The sequence below is a fragment of the Schistocerca nitens genome, chromosome 2 (assembly GCF_023898315.1).
Source record: "Schistocerca nitens isolate TAMUIC-IGC-003100 chromosome 2, iqSchNite1.1, whole genome shotgun sequence".
Classification (NCBI taxonomy): domain Eukaryota; kingdom Metazoa; phylum Arthropoda; class Insecta; order Orthoptera; family Acrididae; genus Schistocerca; species Schistocerca nitens.
The window spans coordinates 722,798,543-722,819,444 of record NC_064615.1 but is presented as its reverse complement, the minus strand read 5'-3'; the positions used below and the strand labels follow the sequence as shown (position 1 = coordinate 722,819,444).

General features: G+C 36.4%; 1 protein-coding gene across 3 annotated transcripts in view; it reads left to right on the top strand.

The window, feature by feature from the left end:
* LOC126236902 (maestro heat-like repeat-containing protein family member 1) overlaps positions 1 to 20,902 on the top strand; it is a 295,906-nt gene that overhangs the window by 206,870 nt on the left and 68,134 nt on the right. For all 3 annotated transcript variants that reach the window (XM_049946551.1, XM_049946549.1, XM_049946550.1), the window contains exons 26-27: positions 13,629 to 13,970; positions 18,530 to 18,664. In XM_049946551.1, the coding sequence (XP_049802508.1) occupies positions 13,629 to 13,970; positions 18,530 to 18,664 (477 nt within the window). The remainder of the gene's footprint in view (positions 1 to 13,628; positions 13,971 to 18,529; positions 18,665 to 20,902) is intronic.

Genomic DNA, 20,902 nt, shown 5'->3' with positions numbered 1-20,902 from the left:
CTTTACTTCATGAAAATATAGTGCTATCTACTATTGAAAACACTGTTACAGTGTGTGGTCTATATGATTATAGATTGATAGCGTGCTGTAGCAGTGACCTACTACTACTTAGGGCATGAGTTTTATCACAGTCAGCTCTAAGTTACTTTAAAATCTTTACTACTCATAGTGGTAGCCTTCCAGGACAAGAATTTCTCCCTTGTTCTGCCAAATGTGTCCTACTTAAAAGCTAAAAGAGCAAAATTCTCATGGAAAATAATAATAATAATAATAATAATAATAATAATAATAATAATAATATGTTCTGCCAGTCGTAAAAGGCGACGAAAAGAACAAACCACTAATAGGGCTAACCCCCCTTTTAGTGTGATTACTTGGTTCAGGACAGAACTAAAGAAGCCTCGGACAAGCGCTGTCATGGTCGGGGACAACGCTTGAACCCTATGCCCGCCCACAATGGTAATGACACTGCTAGCCAACTGGAAAATGATTTAAATCCAAATAGAGGTGTTTTGCAGGATATGCTTCCTGCAACCACCCTAGAAGGAAAACAAAGACAGAGGATGAGATGGTCAGATGAAGTGAATCGACACCTCATGTTCTGTTATTACCAAGCAACAAACCTAGGAACCAACACAACTGGATACAGATCACAAGTATACACAACATTTATTACCAGATACCCGGAATTAAAATTTTCAACAGAACAACGACTAGCTGATCAGATCCGTGTAATAATAAAAAATAACAGGATACCCCAGTCAGAATTAGAAAACATCAAACAACAAGTACAACAAATACTGGAACAAAATAATGTGTAATTAGAAGAAGAAGAAAATACAGTAATGGACTCAAACATCCCAGAGCAAACAAACAAAGAACAACACGCATCAATTAAACAATCAGAGGAAAACGAAATCTTAAGACAGCCACCAGCACAAGCACAAATAGAACACGAAGTGACACACATGTTAGATATAGAAGAAAAATTTCAGTTGACATATATAGAATACAAAGACACAAATACAGACATTAGACCATTCTTGCATAGACCACCAAATAGCCCACAAGTCGAAACAACAATAAAAACTATCAACACAATCATACGCAACAAAATAAGTGAATACACAACTATGGAAGAGTTACAACTACTGGTTTATATAGGAGCACTCACTACACTAAATATACACACTAGGCAGAGATCAGAACCAACCAACACACAGAAGAAACCCACAAAACCAGCATGGCAACACAGGCTACAGATCAGAATAGAAAAACTGAGAAAAGACATCGGACAGCTAACACAATTTATAAGAAATGAAATATCAGACAAAAAACGAAAAAGGTTAGGTAAAATCTCACAACAAGAAGCAATAGAGCAATTAGATGAAAAGAAGCAGAAATTACAAGCATTGGCCAAACGACTTAGAAGATACAAAAAAAGTGAAAATAGAAGGAAACAAAACCAAACATTCAACACAAACCAAAAGAAATTTTACCAAACAATAGATAACACACACATAAAAATAGACAATCCACCAAACATAACAGACATGGAACACTTCTGGAGCAACATATGGTCAAACCCGGTACAACATAACAGGCATGCACGGTGGATACAAGCAGAAACAGACTCATCCAAGATGATACCTCAAATGCCGGAAGTGATAATTTTGCAACATGAAGTCACCCAAGCAATTAATTCTACGCACAATTGGAAAGCCCCTGGAAATGATAAAATAGCAAATTTCTGGCTAAAGAAGTTCACCTCAACACATTCACATCTAACTAAATCATTTAACAGTTACATTGCAGACCCATACATATTCCCTGATACACTTACACATGGAATAACTTATCTGAAACCTAAAGATCAAGCAGACACAGCAAACCCAGCTAAATATCGCCCCATAACATGCCTACCAACAATCTACAAAATATTAACTTCAGTCATTACACATAAATTAATGACACATACAACACAGAACAAAATTATAAATGAAGAACAAAAAGGCTGCTGCAAAGGAGCACGAGGATGTAAAGAGCAACTGATAATAGATGTAGAGGTGACATATCAAGCTAAAACTAAACAAAGGTCGCTACACTACGCATACATTGATTACCAAAAAGCTTTTGATAGTGTACCCCACTCATGGTTACTACAGATATTGGAAATATACAAAGTAGATCCTAAATTGATACAGTTTCTAAACATAGTAATGAAAAACTGGAAAACCACACTTAATATCCAAACAAATTCAGATAATATCACATCACAGCCAATACGGATTAAGCGTGGAATATACCAAGGAGACTCATTAAGTCCTTTCTGGTTCTGTCTTGCTCTGAACCCACTATCCAACATGCTAAATAATACAAATTATGGATATGGATATAATATCACTGGAACATACCCACACAAAATCACACATTTGCTATACATGGATGATCTAAAACTACTGGCAGCAACCAATCAACAACTCAACCAATTACTAAAGATAACAGAAGTATTCAGCAATGATATAAATATGGCTTTTGGAACAGACAAATGTAAGAAAAATAGCATAGTCAAGGGAAAACACACTAAACAAGAAGATTACATATTGAATAACCACAGTGACTCCATAGAAGCGATGGAAAAAACAGATGCCTATAAATACCTAGGATACAGACAAAAGATAGGAATAGATAATACAAATATTAAAGAAGAACTAAAAGAAAAATATAGACAAAGACTAACAAATATACTGAAAACAGACTTGACAGCAAGAAACAAGGCAAAAGCTATAAATACTTATGCTATACCACTATTGACCTACTCATTTGGAGTAGTGAAATGGAGTAACACAGACCTAGAAGCACTCAATACACTTACACGATCACAATGCCACAAATATAGAATACATCACATACATTCAGCAACAGAAAGATTCACATTAAGCAGAAAGGAAGGAGGAAGGGGATTTGTCGATATAAAAAAACCTACATTATGGACAGGTAGACAATTTAAGAAAATTCTTTCTAGAACGAGCAGAAACTAGCAAAATACACAAAGCAATCACTCATATAAATACATCGGCTACACCACTGCAATTTCATAACCACTTCTACAACCCTTTAGATCACATAACATCAACAAATACGAAGAAAGTAAATTGGAAGGGGAAGGCACTACATGCCAAACACCCGCATCATCTAACACAGCCACACATCGATCAAGACGCATCCAACACATGGCTAAGAAAAGGCAATATATACAGTGAGACGGAAGGATTCATGATTGCAGTACAGGATCAAACAATAAACACCAGATATTACGGTAAGCATATTATTAAAGATCCCAATACCACAACAGATAAATGCAGACTTTGCAAACAACAAATAGAAACAGTAGATCACATCACAAGCGGATGTACAATACTAGCAAATACAGAATACCCCAGAAGACATGACAATGTAGCAAAAATAATACATCAACAGCTTGCCTTACAACATAAACTTCCCACATACAAGTATGCACCACAAAATGTACTGGAGAATGATGAATACAAATTATACTGGAACAGAACCATTATAACAGATAAAACACCACCACATAACAAACCTGACATCATACTCACCAATAAAAAGAAGAAATTAACACAACTAATCGAAATATCCGTACCCAATACAACAAATATACAAAAGAAAACAGGAGAAAAAATTGAAAAATGCATCCAACTGGCTGAGGAAGTCAAGGACATGTGGCATCAGGATAAAGTTGACATTATACCAATTATACTATCAACTACAGGAGTCATACCACACAATATCCACCAGTACATCAATGCAATACAGCTACATCCAAACTTATATATACAACTACAGAAATCTGTAATTATTGATACATGTTCAATTACCCGAAAGTTCCTAAATGCAATATAACATATACCGTACAGTTAAAAGGAAGTGACGCTTGAGCAAGGTCCGCGTCACTTTCCATTTTTAACCAGACTTAACGTCTGAGAAAGTAAAGAAATAATAATAATAATAATAATAATAATAATTATAATAATAATAATATGCTCTCAGCATGTACAATTTTGGAACCACAGTTGCATCTGAAGTAAAAAGAAAGAAAGAAAGAAAAAAAGAAAGAAAATGCTCATCAGGCAGAAAGGTAAAAGCCTACATAAATGACTGTATTAAAGCTTAATGATAGCTGCAGCAGCAACAAGCACAACTGTATTATTCTTACAAGGGGGCCCTCCACACTGTAAATCACATATTTTGATGCACTTCAAATATGTTGTAGAGGCACTTACACTGAGTACCTGGTTATCCAGTTTTTTAGCGACGGGCCTTAGTTTTTCAGAAAATTGATTTTGAAGTTCATTGCGCACTTTGTATATCTGTAACATTACATGCATTCCAAGCAAGTCAGCGTAGCACAGCGGTAAAGGTTCAGGTCTACTGCACTGGAGGTATCGTGTTCGAATGCTGTTCGTGTACTTCTTCTTCTTCTTCTTCCTTTTTTTTCTTTTTTTCTTTTCCAAAATCAACCGTATCTATCAATTTTATTACAAAGAATATCAACAAACAGTGTAAAGTGTTTGAAATTATAAATATATATTCAGTTATTAATTTTTTCAAATATTCGTTCCATTTTTGGTTCCCATCATATTCTCCCAATTCATCTTGTTCATTGATATCTATCAATTCATCATGAATAATGATCTGTCTTTCACCCAAGAGATCCCGTATTGCGCTACATATCCATCGTCAATTGCAGTGAATTGGCAGAGATCACACTAAGCGGTGTATTCGTTATGAGATTCAAATCGCGGAGTAGATTCATATTTAATGGCATTTGCGATTTTGCCTTTTGATCCTTCGTTCAACTGCTCTACTTGTGGATCTTCTTATGGCTGCACTACTGCAGAAACACTTGGTTCTTTCATTTCACAGAATTTTCTAACACACAGCACTAGAGACGCTTTGCGAGCAACTGATGCTGTAGTTAGATTTACGTAAAGGAATACAACTCGCATCCTCATTGGCCACAACTATGAGCTGGGGTTCCCATTACGGCTAACGGTATTCATAGTAGAGGGGATGATAATGGGTGGAGATCGATTTCAGGTAATACAAGAAATGACTGTTGTACAAACAGAATGAATATTTGAAAAAATGAATAACTGAATATATATTTATAGTTTCGCACACCTTACATTGATTGTTGATATTCTTTGAAATAAAATTGAAAAATTCGCTCAATTTTGGGAAAAAAAAAAGTACACAAGCAGGATTCAAACAATACCTCCGCTGCAGTAGCCCTGAACCTTTACTGCTATGCTACGCTGGCTTGCTCGTAATGCTTGTAATGTTACAGATATACAAAGCACACAGTTAACTTCAAAATCAATTTTCTGAAAAACTAAGGCCCATTGCTAAAAAACCGGATAGCCAGGTACTCAGGGTAAGTGCCTCTACAACATATTTGAAGCGCATCAAAATCTGTGATTTACAGTATGGAGGGTCCCCTAGTTAGTCCATTGATATTGCTGCTAGTGTAGAGATATCTGGTTCCCTAGATGAGAGCCAGATACTGCTTGAAGTTTGCTGCTTTTATGGACTCTGTATCACAAACACATATTTCCAGCTTAAGGATCAGCGCAAGGTGTCTTGGAGACACCCGCACTCTCATCACTGGCATCAACGTGACTTAGTCATAGCTAGGCGTACTGGTCTCAAAAATGTGCTATTGACACGAAGTTATCATACTGCTGATTGCAACACAGACCATGCCCTAGTGGCGTGCACAGTGGGGCTCTCTCCTAAGAAATGTCACCACGCTAAACCAAGAGGTCATCCCCATATCAACACAGATCATGTTCATGACACACAAAGAAAGCAGGATTTTGCCAGGAATTTTGAAAGTGCTTTCCCAGGAAACGTGCAAGCAGAAAGGAATGTTGATAAGAAATGGGCAAAACTCTCGGGTGCAATCTACAACTCAGCAGTATTGGCCTATGGAATAAAAGGAAAAAGAAATAAGGACTGGTACGAGCAAAATTTTGAAGAAATGGAACCAGTCACTGAGGCTAAACGGAAAGCCCTGCTTGCTTACAAAAGAAACCCAAATGAAAGAACTCGAGATGACCTACAAAAAGCAAAGAACAGGGCACAGCAAACATCCAGGAGATGCGCAAATAACTACTGGCTGAATTTATGTGCAGGTATACAGAAAGCGGCCGACTCTGGGAATGCTAAGGCAATGTATGATAGTATTAAGAAAGCAATTGGACCAACTGTCAGAAAAACAGCTCCTCTGAAGTCCAAGACGGGTGAAGTCATTACTGATGAAGGCAAACAAATGGAACGCTGGGTTGAACACTACCTCGAGTTGTATGTAGCCGAGAATGAAGTTAGCTAGGATGCATGTGACGCCATCAAACAAATGCCAGTTATGGAAGAACTAGATGCAATGCCTACTATGGAAGAACTTAGTAGAGAAATAGATTCTCTTGCTAACGGAAAGGCCCCAGGTGAAGATGGGATCCCTGCAGAGGTTATTAAATATAACAAGTCTGTTCTTCTCAAACATTTATAGTAACTTATCACAACCAACTGGGAAGAAGGTTATGTCCCAATGAGTATGCGGAATTAGATGGTAGTTACTCTATATAAACAGAAAGGGAACAGAAGTGACTGTAACAATTACCGAGGCATTTGATTACTAAGTGTAGCTGGGAAGGCTTATGCAAGAGTCATCTTAATGCGATTACAGATCTTAGCTTCCAGAATCTACCCAGAATCTCAGTGCGGCTTCAGGCCCGGCCGATCAACCATAGATATGATCTTCTCCTTAAGACAGCTACAAGAGAAATGTCGTGAGCAGCAGAGGCCACTTTATATTGCTTTCATTGACCTTGTTAAAGCGTTTGATTTAGTGAGCAGAAATGGGCTTTTCAAACTGTTGCAGAAGATTGGATGCCCACCTAAACTACTGCAGATAATTGTCTCTTTCCATGAGAAAACACGAGCAACAATTTGCTTCAACGGTAAAACATCAGAAGCATTCCCTGTTAATAGCTGTGTGAAACAGGGGTGTGTGTTAGCTCCTACATTATTTGGGATTTTCTTTTCCCTTCTGCTCAGATTTGCCTTTGAAGACTGTGAGGAGGGACTGTATCTACATACGAGGTCTGATGGAAATCTTTTCAACATTGCTTGCCTCAAGGCCAAGACCAAAGTAAATACAGTTGTTATCCGTGAGTTGTCATATGCAGACGATGCAGCTCTAGTAGCGAACACAGAAGATGAGCTGCAGTATATAATCAACAAATTATCAAATGCCTGTGAAAAGTTTGGTCTACTCATCAGCCTTCAGAAGACTAAGATCATGGCGCAGAGCACTACCAACCTTCCATCCATTAGCATTGATGGCAATCCTCTCCAGATAGTTGATGACTTTACCTACTTGGGATCCACAATATGTAGCAACTTGTCCATGGACACTGAACTTACTAACAGAATCGCAAAGGCATCATCTGTCATGGCTAGATTGAAAAACAGAGTATGGAACAATGGACTGCTTACCACAAAAACTAAATTAAAAGTCTACAACGCTTGTGTTATAAGCACCCTTCACTATAGGTGTGAGACATGGACAACTCTTTCTAGGCATGAATCTCGACTCAACAGCTTCCATCTCTGCTGTCTCCAGAAGATCCTTCAGATCTCTTGGAGAGATAGAGTACCCAACACCGAAGTCTTTCATCGTGCAAGCACAACCAGCATCTTTGTACTTCCGAGTCATCGACGTCTAAGATGGTTGGGACATGTCAGGCGCATGGATCCTGAACGGATACCGAAACAGCTGCTGTACGGTGAACTTCAGGAAGGTGTGAGGCCAGTGGGACAACCGCATCTTCGTTTCAAGGATGTCTGCAAGAGAGACTTGACCAAGACCAGAATCAATCCAAGTCGCTGGGAAAGCATTGCAGATGACCGTGTCAAGTGGCGAGTAACTGTGCGCAGCGGCGTCAAGCTCTCAGAGGACGAACGCACACAGGAACAAATCAGGAAGAGGACAAAGCGAAGAGACGGAGTGGCTTCTGTTCACAGTCCCTCAAATTTCACATGTCCAAACTGCAGTAGGGACTGCCACTCTCGAGTGGGACTTTTTAGCCACAGCAGACACTGCAGACTCTGAACCAAGCATGCTACACCATCATCCCTCAAGGATGGACGGATGCCATTTAGATGAAAGCTACTGGGAGTGACTTAGGACGGAAAGAAAAAGTCTCCCTGATGAAGGAACTTATACTTCAAAAAGTTTGGCGTAAATATTGTTCTGTGTTAATGGGTCTGTCAGCAGACTGAAATTTCACTGCTAGCAGATGAATGCTCAGCCATTCTACCTCCTTGTAAGTTTACAGTTTTCTCAAGTGAAATTTTCTTTGGGTACCAAAAGAGGATTAGTAAAAGTAATATTCTCCAAATCGTAGCGTAATGTTGCCCAATTTCGAATCATATCATGAGTTTATGTGATCTGTTAACATGATAATTAACAGGAGTCAAAACTATCATTAACAACCTTTTTTCCTGAATGAGTGCAGCACTTCATTCTTTGGAAAATCTTCATGTCACACAACAAGCTAATAACAGAATGGAGAGAATCTGGTAGGACAGGAAAATTGCTAAAAAATGTAGAATGAATGTCTGATGACCATGCAAAGACTACAATTTCAGGATGGGGAAGAATGAAGAAACATGTGAATTGATGAGGTAAGAGAAAGGCATGAGATTGAATACTTCACGAGTGCTTTCATCATTATGAAATACTATGACAGTCACACTTCAAAGGCTATAAGTGTTGGCGGACAAAAGCGTTGTACCTACTCATGAAGTAATTGGTGCTACATTGCATAATGTATTAATTTTCACGAAATGGTCTTTGGGCATAAAGTAATAATCATGAGCAAGCATAAGTGCATAAGAATTGAAAGGATAAAAAAGAGATGGGATAGAAATCATTGCTGTTGATTGAGTTAAAGAAAATGTACTTTGGACAGATCAGTAGAAGTGAAATGAACCACTACACTCACACAGGTAAAAAGAGTCTTTAATAGCTGAAGAGTAGGGTTATAGGAAGATATATGGGTTCCAAAGAGATGACACAAAAAGAAACTAGAAAAGTAAAAATAGAGTTCCTACAAGAAAGTTATTATGTTTATGTTTATGGTGTTGGTTTAGTGGATAAGGAAAGAATTCCATGAACAAATGTAACAAATGAAGGAATTGTAGTATGTTAACAGTACTTGAATCAGAGTCCAAAATATTGACACAGGATATAAAAAAGTGGAGACCATAGGTAAGCAACTAGAAAGAATGATGACCTAAAAAAAATAAAAAAGACTTGAAAATGAAGCTGCTGGTGGTAATAACAGTATGAGTTTACAACAGAAGTCTGATGGAGGGAAGGTGGAGAGAAAAGAAATAATTTTAGCATTAAATAATGGGGCTTTGGGTAACAGTAGTATCCAAATATTTGCTGTCAGTTTAGTAATAGTAATTTTGAAATGAGTTCCTTTGTGTAACATATTGTGTAACATATTAAAATACTTAGTAACAGAATCGCTACAGCATGCTATGCTCTGAGAATTCTGACTGCAGTTTGTGATACTACATGTGTCAGATCTGTATATTTTTCTTATATCCACTCTGTTATTACCTATGGAATAATATTTTGGGGAGTCAACAGTAAAAATATTCAAATAGTTTTCAAATTACAGAAAAGAGCAATTCGTATAATAACCAAGAGTGGCAGTAGGGCTCACTGCCTTGAACATTTCCAAAAGCTGGAAATCCTAACTGTCCCCTGCGAATACATTTTTCAAAGTGTTATGTATGTAAAAAAAAATATTGACTGCTATATGAAAAATTCTTTAGTACACAGCTATGAAACTAGAAACCAATACAATCTGCATCTAGAGAGAAAAAATAAAGTTAAAACTCAGCAGAGCTTGTTGTACAATGCTGTTAAATTACATAATAAATTACCCCAAAAAATAAAAGATTGACACAATCGGACAGTTCAAAACAAAACTAAAATTTTTTTTATTAAATAAAAGTTATTACGCAGTAATGGACTATCTGAATTAAAACATGTAGTGTAATTAAAGTAGCCTGCATTGTAATACATGAGGAAATAATTATAATATGAAATCAAAAATTGTACAGTACTATAAGAAAATTACAAATTACACAAGGATATAAAACTAATTTAAGATACCTCAAAAATGTGTGTAAATACAAATTTTATGTGTATAATTGTAGGTATATTGTATTGTATATGATTTTGCTGACGAAATCCACCAATGTAAATTGTTACATGGATTAATAAAGAAATCAATCAATCAATCAAAAACTGTAAATGAAATTGTCTTGTTTTGTATTGACAGTGGGAAAGGGAGAAAGAGGGAGGCATAATTTTGAAAACTATGTCTTGTAAAAATATTGTTCTTAAATTTCACAATAAATACCTGTTGTCAGTTGCACAGATATTTTTATTTTGCTTTTCCTGTTTCAACAGATTAATCTATTATCTTCAGAAGTCTACAAGATTAGGGCTAAATCATTAGGCCTTGGCCATACTTTTGTGTGAAGTATAAGAAGTGTATTACAAAACGTACTTAGTTTTTGTTTAGCAGATGTCAGTATCTTCTTCACAGAAACATAATGCTGCAACATGTCCAAAAACATACATATTGTATGCGATTATTTTAAACACAAGTCGACAGATTGATAATTTGTAGTAAATGAATCACATTTATGTATGTAGTCAAGGTGTGGCACTAGGAGCAAGGAACGTATGTAAAGACATACAAAAATTATAACTGAAGTATATAGAGAAGTTGTATGTAATGCAATTGAAATAGGTGTCACATAGTTATAATATCTAAAAGGAATGGACTAAAATCCACATTTTATAAGAGATGCTGCACACTCATAGTAGTGTCTATTTTTCAGTGCAAGCTGAGTGTTCAACAAATCTTTTGATTGTATGGCATCTCTTATAAAATGTGAAATTTAGTCCATTGCTTTTAGATGTCAGAACTGTGTGCCATGTTTTTCAGGTGTATTATATACAACTCTTTTATATACTTTAATTATAATTTTTTATGCTTTTATATATATGTTCCTTGCTGCTACCACAACAACTTGACTTCGTACATACACGTGATTTATTCACTATAAAGTACCAACCTGTTAACCTGTGCTTACAATAATCACATACAATATGTACATTTTGTAGACATGTCATGGCATTATTCTTCTGTGAAGATACGGCAAATTCTAGTGTCTGATTCCACCAGTCAACTTTGACCAATGACGTCATCCTATATGTGGTCTCCTTTACAGGTGAACCACTCTTTCCTAAAATTTTCCCAATAAACTGATGTCGACCATTTGCCTTCCCTACCACAGTTCTCACATGCTCATTCCACCTCATACTGCTGTGCAGTGTTATGCCCAGATATGTAAACAACTTGACTGTTAAAGCAGGACACTAATAATACTGTATTACATGTTTGATCTTCCCACTCCTCTGCATTAACGTACATTTTTTCACACTTAGGGCTAGCTGCCATTCATCATACCAACTGAAAATTTTGTCTAAGTTGTCTTGTATCTTTCTACAGTCACTCAACTTTGACACCTTACCATATGCCACGGCATTATCAGCAAACAAAGACAGATTGCTGCCTATCAGCCAAATTATTCACATATATAGAGTACAACAGCTGTCCTATCACAGTTCCCTGGGGAACTCCTGACAGTACCTTTGTCTCTTAATGAACACTCGCCGTCGACTACATACTGGGCTCTATTATTTAAGAAGTCTTCAAGCCACTCGCATATCTGTGGACTTATTCCATATGCTCGTAATAGCAATGGGTACTGTGTCAAATACTTCCAGGAAATCTATAAATATGGAATCTGCCCGTTGCCCTTCATCCCTAGTTCTCAGTATATCATGTGAATACTGCTTCCTGCACATAAGCTTCTCAGTCTCAAGAAACTTTATTATATTCAAACTGAGAATTTGCTCAAGGATTCTGCAACAGGCAGAAGTTAGGGATATTGGTCTGTAATTCTGCGGTTGCATTCTTTTACCTTTATTATTCACTGGAGTCTCCTCCACTTTTTTCCAGTCACTTGGGACATTGTGCTTTGCGAGAGAGTCATGATAAATGAAAGCTAGATAAAGGGCCTGTGCTGTAGAGTACTCTTTGTAAAATCGAACTGGGATTCCATCCAGATCTGGTGACTTATCTACTTTCAAGTCTTTAAGTTATTTTTCTACACCAGGTATGCTTATTACTATGTCGTCCTTATGGGAGTCTGCCCGATGGTCAAATGGTGGTATGTTTGTACGATTCTCTTGCTTGAATGATTTTTTGGACGTGAAATTTAAAACTTCGCTTCAGTTTTGCTATCTTCAATTCTCACACCAGACTGGTCAACAAGGGACTGAATGGAATATAGGTCAATTGTGGCTAATGATTCCTAAACATTATTTTTTGCAGTAGTACAGAGACCAACACTGAAAAGTTAAAAATGCTGAAAGAAACCACTGCAGGCATGTATTGCAAAACACAATTGTAATACACTTACAGCCGTTACGTAGACATCGTACACACAGTACAGACAACAGGTACAAAACAAAAACTCTAAAAAATATCAGTGTACACACACCTACTATAAAAACAAGAAAAGTAACAGACCTTGAAATAATATGTAAGCCATGCCCTTAGATTCCTGTGTAACGTCAGCCCCAGAATTTGTGTAACATTTAGAAAAAAAAGCCAAATATTTGTGAGAACAACGATTACAAATATGAGTGCAGATCATTTCACTCACAGCAGTGTAAGCTGTGAAGCTGTGGTTTTTTTGTTCCTGCACAGTTTTATGTCAGTTATTAAGATAACCACAGATAACATTTAATAACAGGCCAATTACATAATTTTTATCTTAAAATGAGGACTTCACTTGTCAAAGCCGCCGGGTGGAGTCAGGCACTATAATTTATCCAAATTTATTAACAGCTGAAACAATATGAAGTGGTTTTGCAATAAACTACTTATACTCAACATAAATATTCAGCCAAGAATTAATGATTTATGATGATCTTAATTTTGTAGACTTCTGAAGATAACAGATTAATCTGTTGAAACCTGTAAAGCTAAATAAAAACATTTGTGCAGCTGACAACTGAATTTTAATCTGATATATGCTACAGAGAAAATAACAGCTATGAAAAAAAAATCATGATTTTTAAACTTTTGCTGCCAAACACTAGTAACACTATTACACTTTGCTCATTTAGTTGCAGAAGTCAAACTCCAAATTTATTTTTTAAGAAATTATTGAGGTTTTTCAGTGTTGGCACTTTAAGATTATACAAGACAAGCACAGATGTAATGTGTGGTTGCAAATTTGAATTATTTTATAAAATAAAATTATGACACATGCTACCAAAATTAGGTCTGATGTGGTGTCATTGCATCTTTTTTAATTTGTTGGAGAGCTTGGCATATTTTTTTGAAATTCATGTTTTCTTATTTTCTTTTTATTAGGTGAATAGGCATTCAGAATGCGTCTTGTCTGCCTTGCTGCAAGGATTGGATGACCAGGAAAATGGAAGCAAGATACCATTTGAAGCAATGAAAGGGTTCATCAGGATGTTGAAAGTGGTTGATGACACTCAGATAGAAAATATTCAAGTGACCATTGGTTTACGTATAAAACCTTATTTTGAGAAAGATGATCCTGAACTTCGAGCTACAGCTATTCAGATCTTTGGTGACATTGCAAGATATGGCAACAAGCCATCTAAGACACCATTCCTGGAGCAAATAAATGGAAATTTAGCTTGTTTCTTTCTTCATCTGAATGATGATCATGAAATGGTCATTAAGGTAACATTTGTGGTTATTAAGTTCATTTATGTTATAAAATATATTGAATAATGTTATGGGTATTGGAAATATTGAATTTTCTTACCAGATGTTATAGGAACTGAAAGTTCCACCCAAGACACCTGCCCTCAGAAAACCAAAAAATAGTGGATTAGAGGGCTATACTTTAAAAAGTGCTAACAGTATAGTAGACAGAATTTCATTGTTGGTGTCACCTAAAACGTTAAAATGAATCCCATCTTCTCAAGCTATACTAAAATGTAATTAGCTTTAGTGGCTACGTTTATATTATCTAACTTGCTGATTGTCAAAGATATCATTGAGGTGTGTAATTCAGGTTTAATGTAGTTTCTCCACTTAAAATATCTTCTGGATTCAGTTTAATGTGACATCAGGCAATTTTTGACAAGTTTACCTGAAAATAACATAGCTGAAACACACTAAGTACTTTTAAAATACATTTATTGCATCACAACACAGATAAAACTGACATGGGTTTAGTGCCCAAAAATTGATGTAAGACTGACAGTAATACTGAGGCACTACTACGTTAATACTAACGTGATTCGGCTTCCGCCATTGCTGGTTATCTGTGTTACAATATTTGCAGTCACGTTACGTATTGTTTGATCATAATTGAATTTACAGTTAACATTTGTATGCTTTCATAAAACTGGTTATATATTTTAGCTGTGCAAATCATGGCAATATTTCTGAAACAATTAGCATGTTGAAATATCATTTTCCATATTTAAATTTCATGAAATGTACATGGATAACAGTGTCCCAATTATTTCTGATAATTACTTTACAGTTGCAATATAACTTTTGTTCCTAACATGATTCCTGTGTCATTTCAATGGACTCTTTGACATCACTATTAGTCTTTTACATAAAAACTTCTCACAGGATAAGTTGGGCTTATGTTTATACAATGCAATGTCAAAATTTAAACTTCTGCACATGTATAAGTTCTCATAAACATCACGTTATAGTATCATAATCTCTGAAATGTGTGAAATTGTACTCTTTGTTTCATGCTATCCTATTCTCCTACATTACACACCTCTCCCATCATCTCCTGTTACCCAGGATTTGTGTGATTTTTGACTTAATCCTTAAATTGTCTTATATCCTTGACTTTTGTTTTTTCTCGTGATGAAGATCCAGTGGTTCCAAATACTGAAATTTGTTTTACCTTTTATTTATGAGTATATCTGCTGACATCTAGTATGTAACAGTTGTTTTCCGTCTTCATTTGATGGACATTTTATCTTGGAGTTCTTTCCTTTATAGATGTTTATACTTTTTCATGGTTTAGCACTAGGGAATAAAAAGATAGCATCTATTTTTGGCAAAATTTGCATCTATTTTTGGCAAAGCCTGCATTTAGGTTCTTGTAATTGTGAATGATTAAAAACACAGATATAAAAGACTGTAGTGCTAGGTGCCTGCAGACAAGCCATTAGTGCTTTGAAATTGAATGCTATAAAGAAGTGATGCTTGGGGAGCCTTTTGACTCAAATGTTTCCTTTTGCAGAAACTTCTTTGTCTGAAATGATCTTAGCTGGTTTGCTTTATTTTGCTCCATTTAAGCTTTCAAGAAGTGATTGTTTCTAATGAAAAGCAAAAGCAACTTCCTGTCGGTGAACAGAGTGCTTCTCTGATTTAAGATATTTCTTGACATTTTTTTTTTGTTTTTTTTTTTTTTTTTTTTTTTTTTTTGTTTTCTCATCCAATGTGATGATTAAAAAACCTGAGAATATTGATTTTTGAACTTTTGTGGGTATTTTACAGCCTTATGACTTATACTTGATGACACTACAGCTTCAATTGACAAAGTACTTTACATAGAAGTGGAATCAAAAACAACTCTACTCAGCTGTTGAGGGAAGATTTTCATTGTGGTCAAAATATGTTGACAGGTGTTTTTTATATTTTTATTCCGGTTGCTACAGTGCAGAATGTGGGCACTATAAACTGTCACTCAGCCATGAGGATAAACAAATAGAATTAAGACCACCAGAGGATGGAGGTGCACTGCGGGGAATGTGCCCTCCTTTCCACTCACAAGACAGACAGCCTACACCCAGCTTCAATTTTTCTGCAAAAGCAGAACTGACACGTGGTCATAGGGATCGCCAATACCTTTATTGTAGTGACTTTGTCAGACTCTGTGATGGACAAGAATTAGTTTCTTCACTCATTTTGATACAAGAAATGGAAACAATAAGGAGCGCATAACATAAAGAATTCGTGATGTCTGCTGCTCAATTGCCTGCTGAAGTTGACAGTGCCGTAAATGAGGTAGTTCAGGCCCGACTTCTACCAGTATTGGAGGCAACCACAGTTCAAAATACCCACCAATTAAAACTGCAACTTTAAAATGTTTGTATTTCTACCAACTTTGGAAGTTTAGCTAGCAGACAAACAGACATGTTTCTTTTTGTAACTTCCTGGGTCTCATGGCAGATTCCAGCACTGCATTACGTAATGTGTGTCTTATACTGTCAATTCAATTGCCTACAATTTGCGTGGCACCATGAAATTGAGTGTGCACTGATATGTTGTTGCATTTGTGCACTTTTTATTTTGCAAACATGTTCTTACGAACGTTATCCTTGCAAATTGGGCTTCACCAGATGATGTGCAATACTGGTAATGAAAAATTTGTTAAGTTTTCAATAACTATGTATAGAAACTAACACTCTCTCTGATGTAATACTTCATCTGGGTACGATTAGGTACAAAATAGCATTTATTAGGTAATTTTGTGTGTTCACATTTCGAGACAGAATTCACATCTATATTTGCATTTACCACAAATGCAAATATTTCAGATCCATATTTATTACTTACATCAGTCACTCCTCTGCAAAGATAATTCAGGCAAATTGGTGCCATCTGCAGTTGTGCACTCTAAAGACTGAAGAATAAAGAAGGCTACTTGATCAATTATTTTCAATAAAAACACATTCCAGCGTATTATTGTGATACATGCATACATTTTTTCCCATAAGTTTAGAAGAAAGCCATCAATCACTCAAACTTACTGTCACATTGAATCCTCCACATGGTACGTAGATGTTGGCCTTAGACCACTTGTGTTGTAGGCAGCAGGACACACTCATCAGTCCCCCACCCTCTTTCCCCAGACCATCCCTTTGGACACACACTGGTGATTTTTCTGGGCACCCCCTACACACACACACACACACACACACACACACACACACACACAAACTTACACACAATCACATTGTATATTTCACTGTACAAGGGCATGTAAAATACATATTTAAAAAAATTAAAAAAAAAACAGGTTTAGGCCTTTGATGATGAGTTTTCATCCTGCTTCTTTTTATATATGAGTGTTTGGAATAATTTTCAAAATTCATAAAAGTAAGACTTCGTCTTTGCTTTGAAGGAAAAAAAGACTGACTGCTTTCATATGCCCTATAATCCCTCATTGTTTCCTTCACGTGACTCCTATTTGAGGTACGCAAAATTGTTTCATAGTCTGATTTGAATACCAGCTCTCTAAATATTTCCTAGGACAATGTTGCTTTTCTTCCAGTAGTTCTTCTTTAGCTTTGCTGAGCCTCTCTGATAAACTGTCATGTAAACTATACCAACCTGTTAAAATCCCAAAAATGTGTTTCTGAATTTCTTCAATGTTTGCAGTCAGGCCTACTTAATAAGCACCCCCCACACATTGGAACAGTATTTTGGAACTGGTCTGTTATGTTGTTTAATCAAAACTGTACTTTCCTAGAAACCTGTAACAAATTATTTTGCACTTCCTCACTGTTCTACTGATATCCCAGTTCTTTCTTCATATTTATGATCCATAAGCCTACCTTTTTGAAAGACTAGAAAATTCATCTCGTATTAAAAAAAGTCATCAACATTTGTAATAATACGTAATTCAAATAGAAAGAAAAAATGAAAATTATTGGAAAGATCAAATATTGGGAAAGAAACCAGCTTTATGGGGAAGTTACTTCATGTGGTCCATCGATGACTGACAAAAAGAAGAAAGAAGTGCACATAACCTTCCTTTAATCTTTGAAGATTACCCTACAGGATTCTCCCCAGACCACTCTTAAAAACTCATTTCCATAAATGAAGCTGTATGTTTAAACAGAATTTAGAACATTTTTGAGTACTTTAATTAAAAGGTAGGAGGTTGTTATCCAGTTCATTTTAGAAGATAAAACAAGAAGCTTTTTGTGAGTGTCAGGAAGGCACTAATATTTAGATTTTTGTTTTAATGAAATACATATAAATATTCCATTTTTGCAACACTTTTCAGGTTCCCATTATGAACTGCCATGCCATTCCAGAAATAATTTTTCATTGTTTTGTTCAGCTTATATTATTATTGTTGTCATTATCTTTGTTATCAGTAATAATAATAATGATGATATCAGTAGAGAGTGGTGTTGGGGGAGAGCATGGATGAGTTTAACTATGCAGAACACATCTCTTACAATATACTTAATGAAAACTGTGCTTTCTTCTATTCTATCTAATTTGTTATAATTTATTTTGTGCAGGCTTGCAAATATACATTGAAGCAGGTATGCCCATGGCTGCAAACTGAGAAGCTGAATTCAATGTGCCAGGAACATTTGCATAATGAATCTGTCCTGTATTACACCAACTTCATCACAGCTGTTTCAAAAATTCTGGTATGTAATGTTTGTTGTATAACTGATTATTTGCATCTTACTTTAAGAAAATTTCAACAAATTTAGTAAAGTTAACTTTAATAAGTAGGTAAACTGTTTGATCATAGACTCTGAACTGAATGAAGTAGGCCTATTCCATATTAAATAGCATATTAATTTTCTTTTGTCAGGATATTTTCACTTTGAATCTGTTGCAGTGTAATACCATGTACTCTTGCTGAAATAAAACAAGAACTATGCTAGGGCTTGAGCCTTTTTCCATGAATTTTCTTAACAGAGATTTTAATTAAAATATCTTTAGGAAGAACGTCTACCTCTAATACGCCATTTTCTCCTTTCTCCTCATCTCAATTTCCGCATACACTCCTATCAATGACAGTAGTTGTTGTGGTCTTCAGTCCGAAGATTGGTTTGATGCAGCTCTCCATGCTGCTCTATCCTTTGCAAGCCTCATCATCTCTGAATAAGTACTGCAACATACATCATTATGACTCTGCTTACGGTATACATCTCTTGGTCTCCCTCTATGATTTTTACCTCTCATACATCCCTCCAGTACTAAATTGGTGATCCCTTGATGCCTCAGAATGTGTCCTACCATCCAATTCCTTCTTCTAGTCAGGTTGTACCACAAATTTCTTTTCTCCCCAATTCCACTCAACACCTCCACATTAGGTATGTAATCTACCCATCTTAGTAGTAGAAGAAGAAGAAGAAGAAGAAGAAAGAGTTATTCATGGAAGTGAAGCTGAAGCTGTGAGCTCAGATTGTTAATCATGCTTGGATAGCTCAGTCAATGGAGCACTTGCCCATAAAAGGCAAAGGTCTCAAGTACAAGCCTTGATCTGGCATAGAGTTTAAATCTGCCTGGAAGTTTCAGAAAAAATAGTACTTTGCACTTGGAACATATCCATGGTACATGCCCAGGTGACACTGTTGGATGAACACAACCTGCAAAATAAAAATAAAGTTACCTGGTTTAATTTTTTGTGGCGCAGCACACAGTAAATACCTTAAATTTGGTTCTAAATTAATGTAATGCTGGAAAGTACTGGTGGGAATATAGGTAATGGAAGAAAAAGAGGTGAGACATTGTGCCCGAACTGCAGCTATCTTCCACTGAAACTGTGCCTCTGCCAATGACACATTCATCATCATTTGAGGAAACTGCTGTGTCCTGTGTCAAGGTGAAGCAAACACAAAAGAGTGTAGGGATCTGTTAGTTGTTGACAGTTCAAATGTACTGCGATAATGGTACTTCTTAGGTATGTGGCAGCATGGGATGTGCGGGATCACCTTGTGCAATATCTACGTATGTCTGGCACGCCCAATCAGCGTGTTGAAGAAGCTCTTTTGGCAGCCATTGAAGTAATAAGATGCAACCAATTGTAGATTGTGGTGCATGTTGGAATGAATAATGCTCCTTGTGTGGGGTCTGAGGTAATACTTGGATCATTCCAGTAACTGACTGAGGCAGTTGAGAAGACCAGCCTTGCTCACAGAATTTCAGTTATGCTTAAAATCTGCGGCATTGTCTCCAGAAATGATCAGGGCCCAATAGTACTAAGTCGATTAGGAGGCTTGAATCAAGACTTCAAAGGTTTTGTGACAAGCAAGGCTGTAACGTTGTGGACTTGTCATAGGGCTGAGAATAGTAGGGTCACCCTAAATGAGTCAGGGCTCACTATAGAGCAAAACATGTGGCTGAATATCTGTGGGTTTTTAGCTTAGGCGATTGCCAGTCCATTCCAAATAATGACAGCTATGGGAGACTCGTAAAGTATTAGGGTAATATTAAAAGAAATGACCCCGACAGGCGAAATAATTCAAACTCTAGTGGTTAACTGCTGAAGCATTCACAATGAAGTTCCAGAATTTGAAGCAGTCCCAAAAAGCTGTGGAGCTCATGTAATAAAAGGCACAGGAATTGGGCTAACATCCAAAATTGACAGCATTGAGATTTTTGGGGTACATGTATGTGTACATCAAAAAGATTGATGAGTCAGAAGTGACAGTGGTGCATTTGCCACAGTAGACTAGAAATTTGAATCCAGTTAGATAGAAATGAGAACTGCATGCAAGTTTATGTTTGTAAGACTCAGTATCAAGGGTGGGCATAAACTTGTAATTGAATCTTTCTATCATCCCCCAGGTTCAGCCCCAGAGGTAACAGAAAACTTGAGGCAGAACCTCACTTCATTAGTCCAAATACTGTCATCACTGGAAGAGACCTTAATC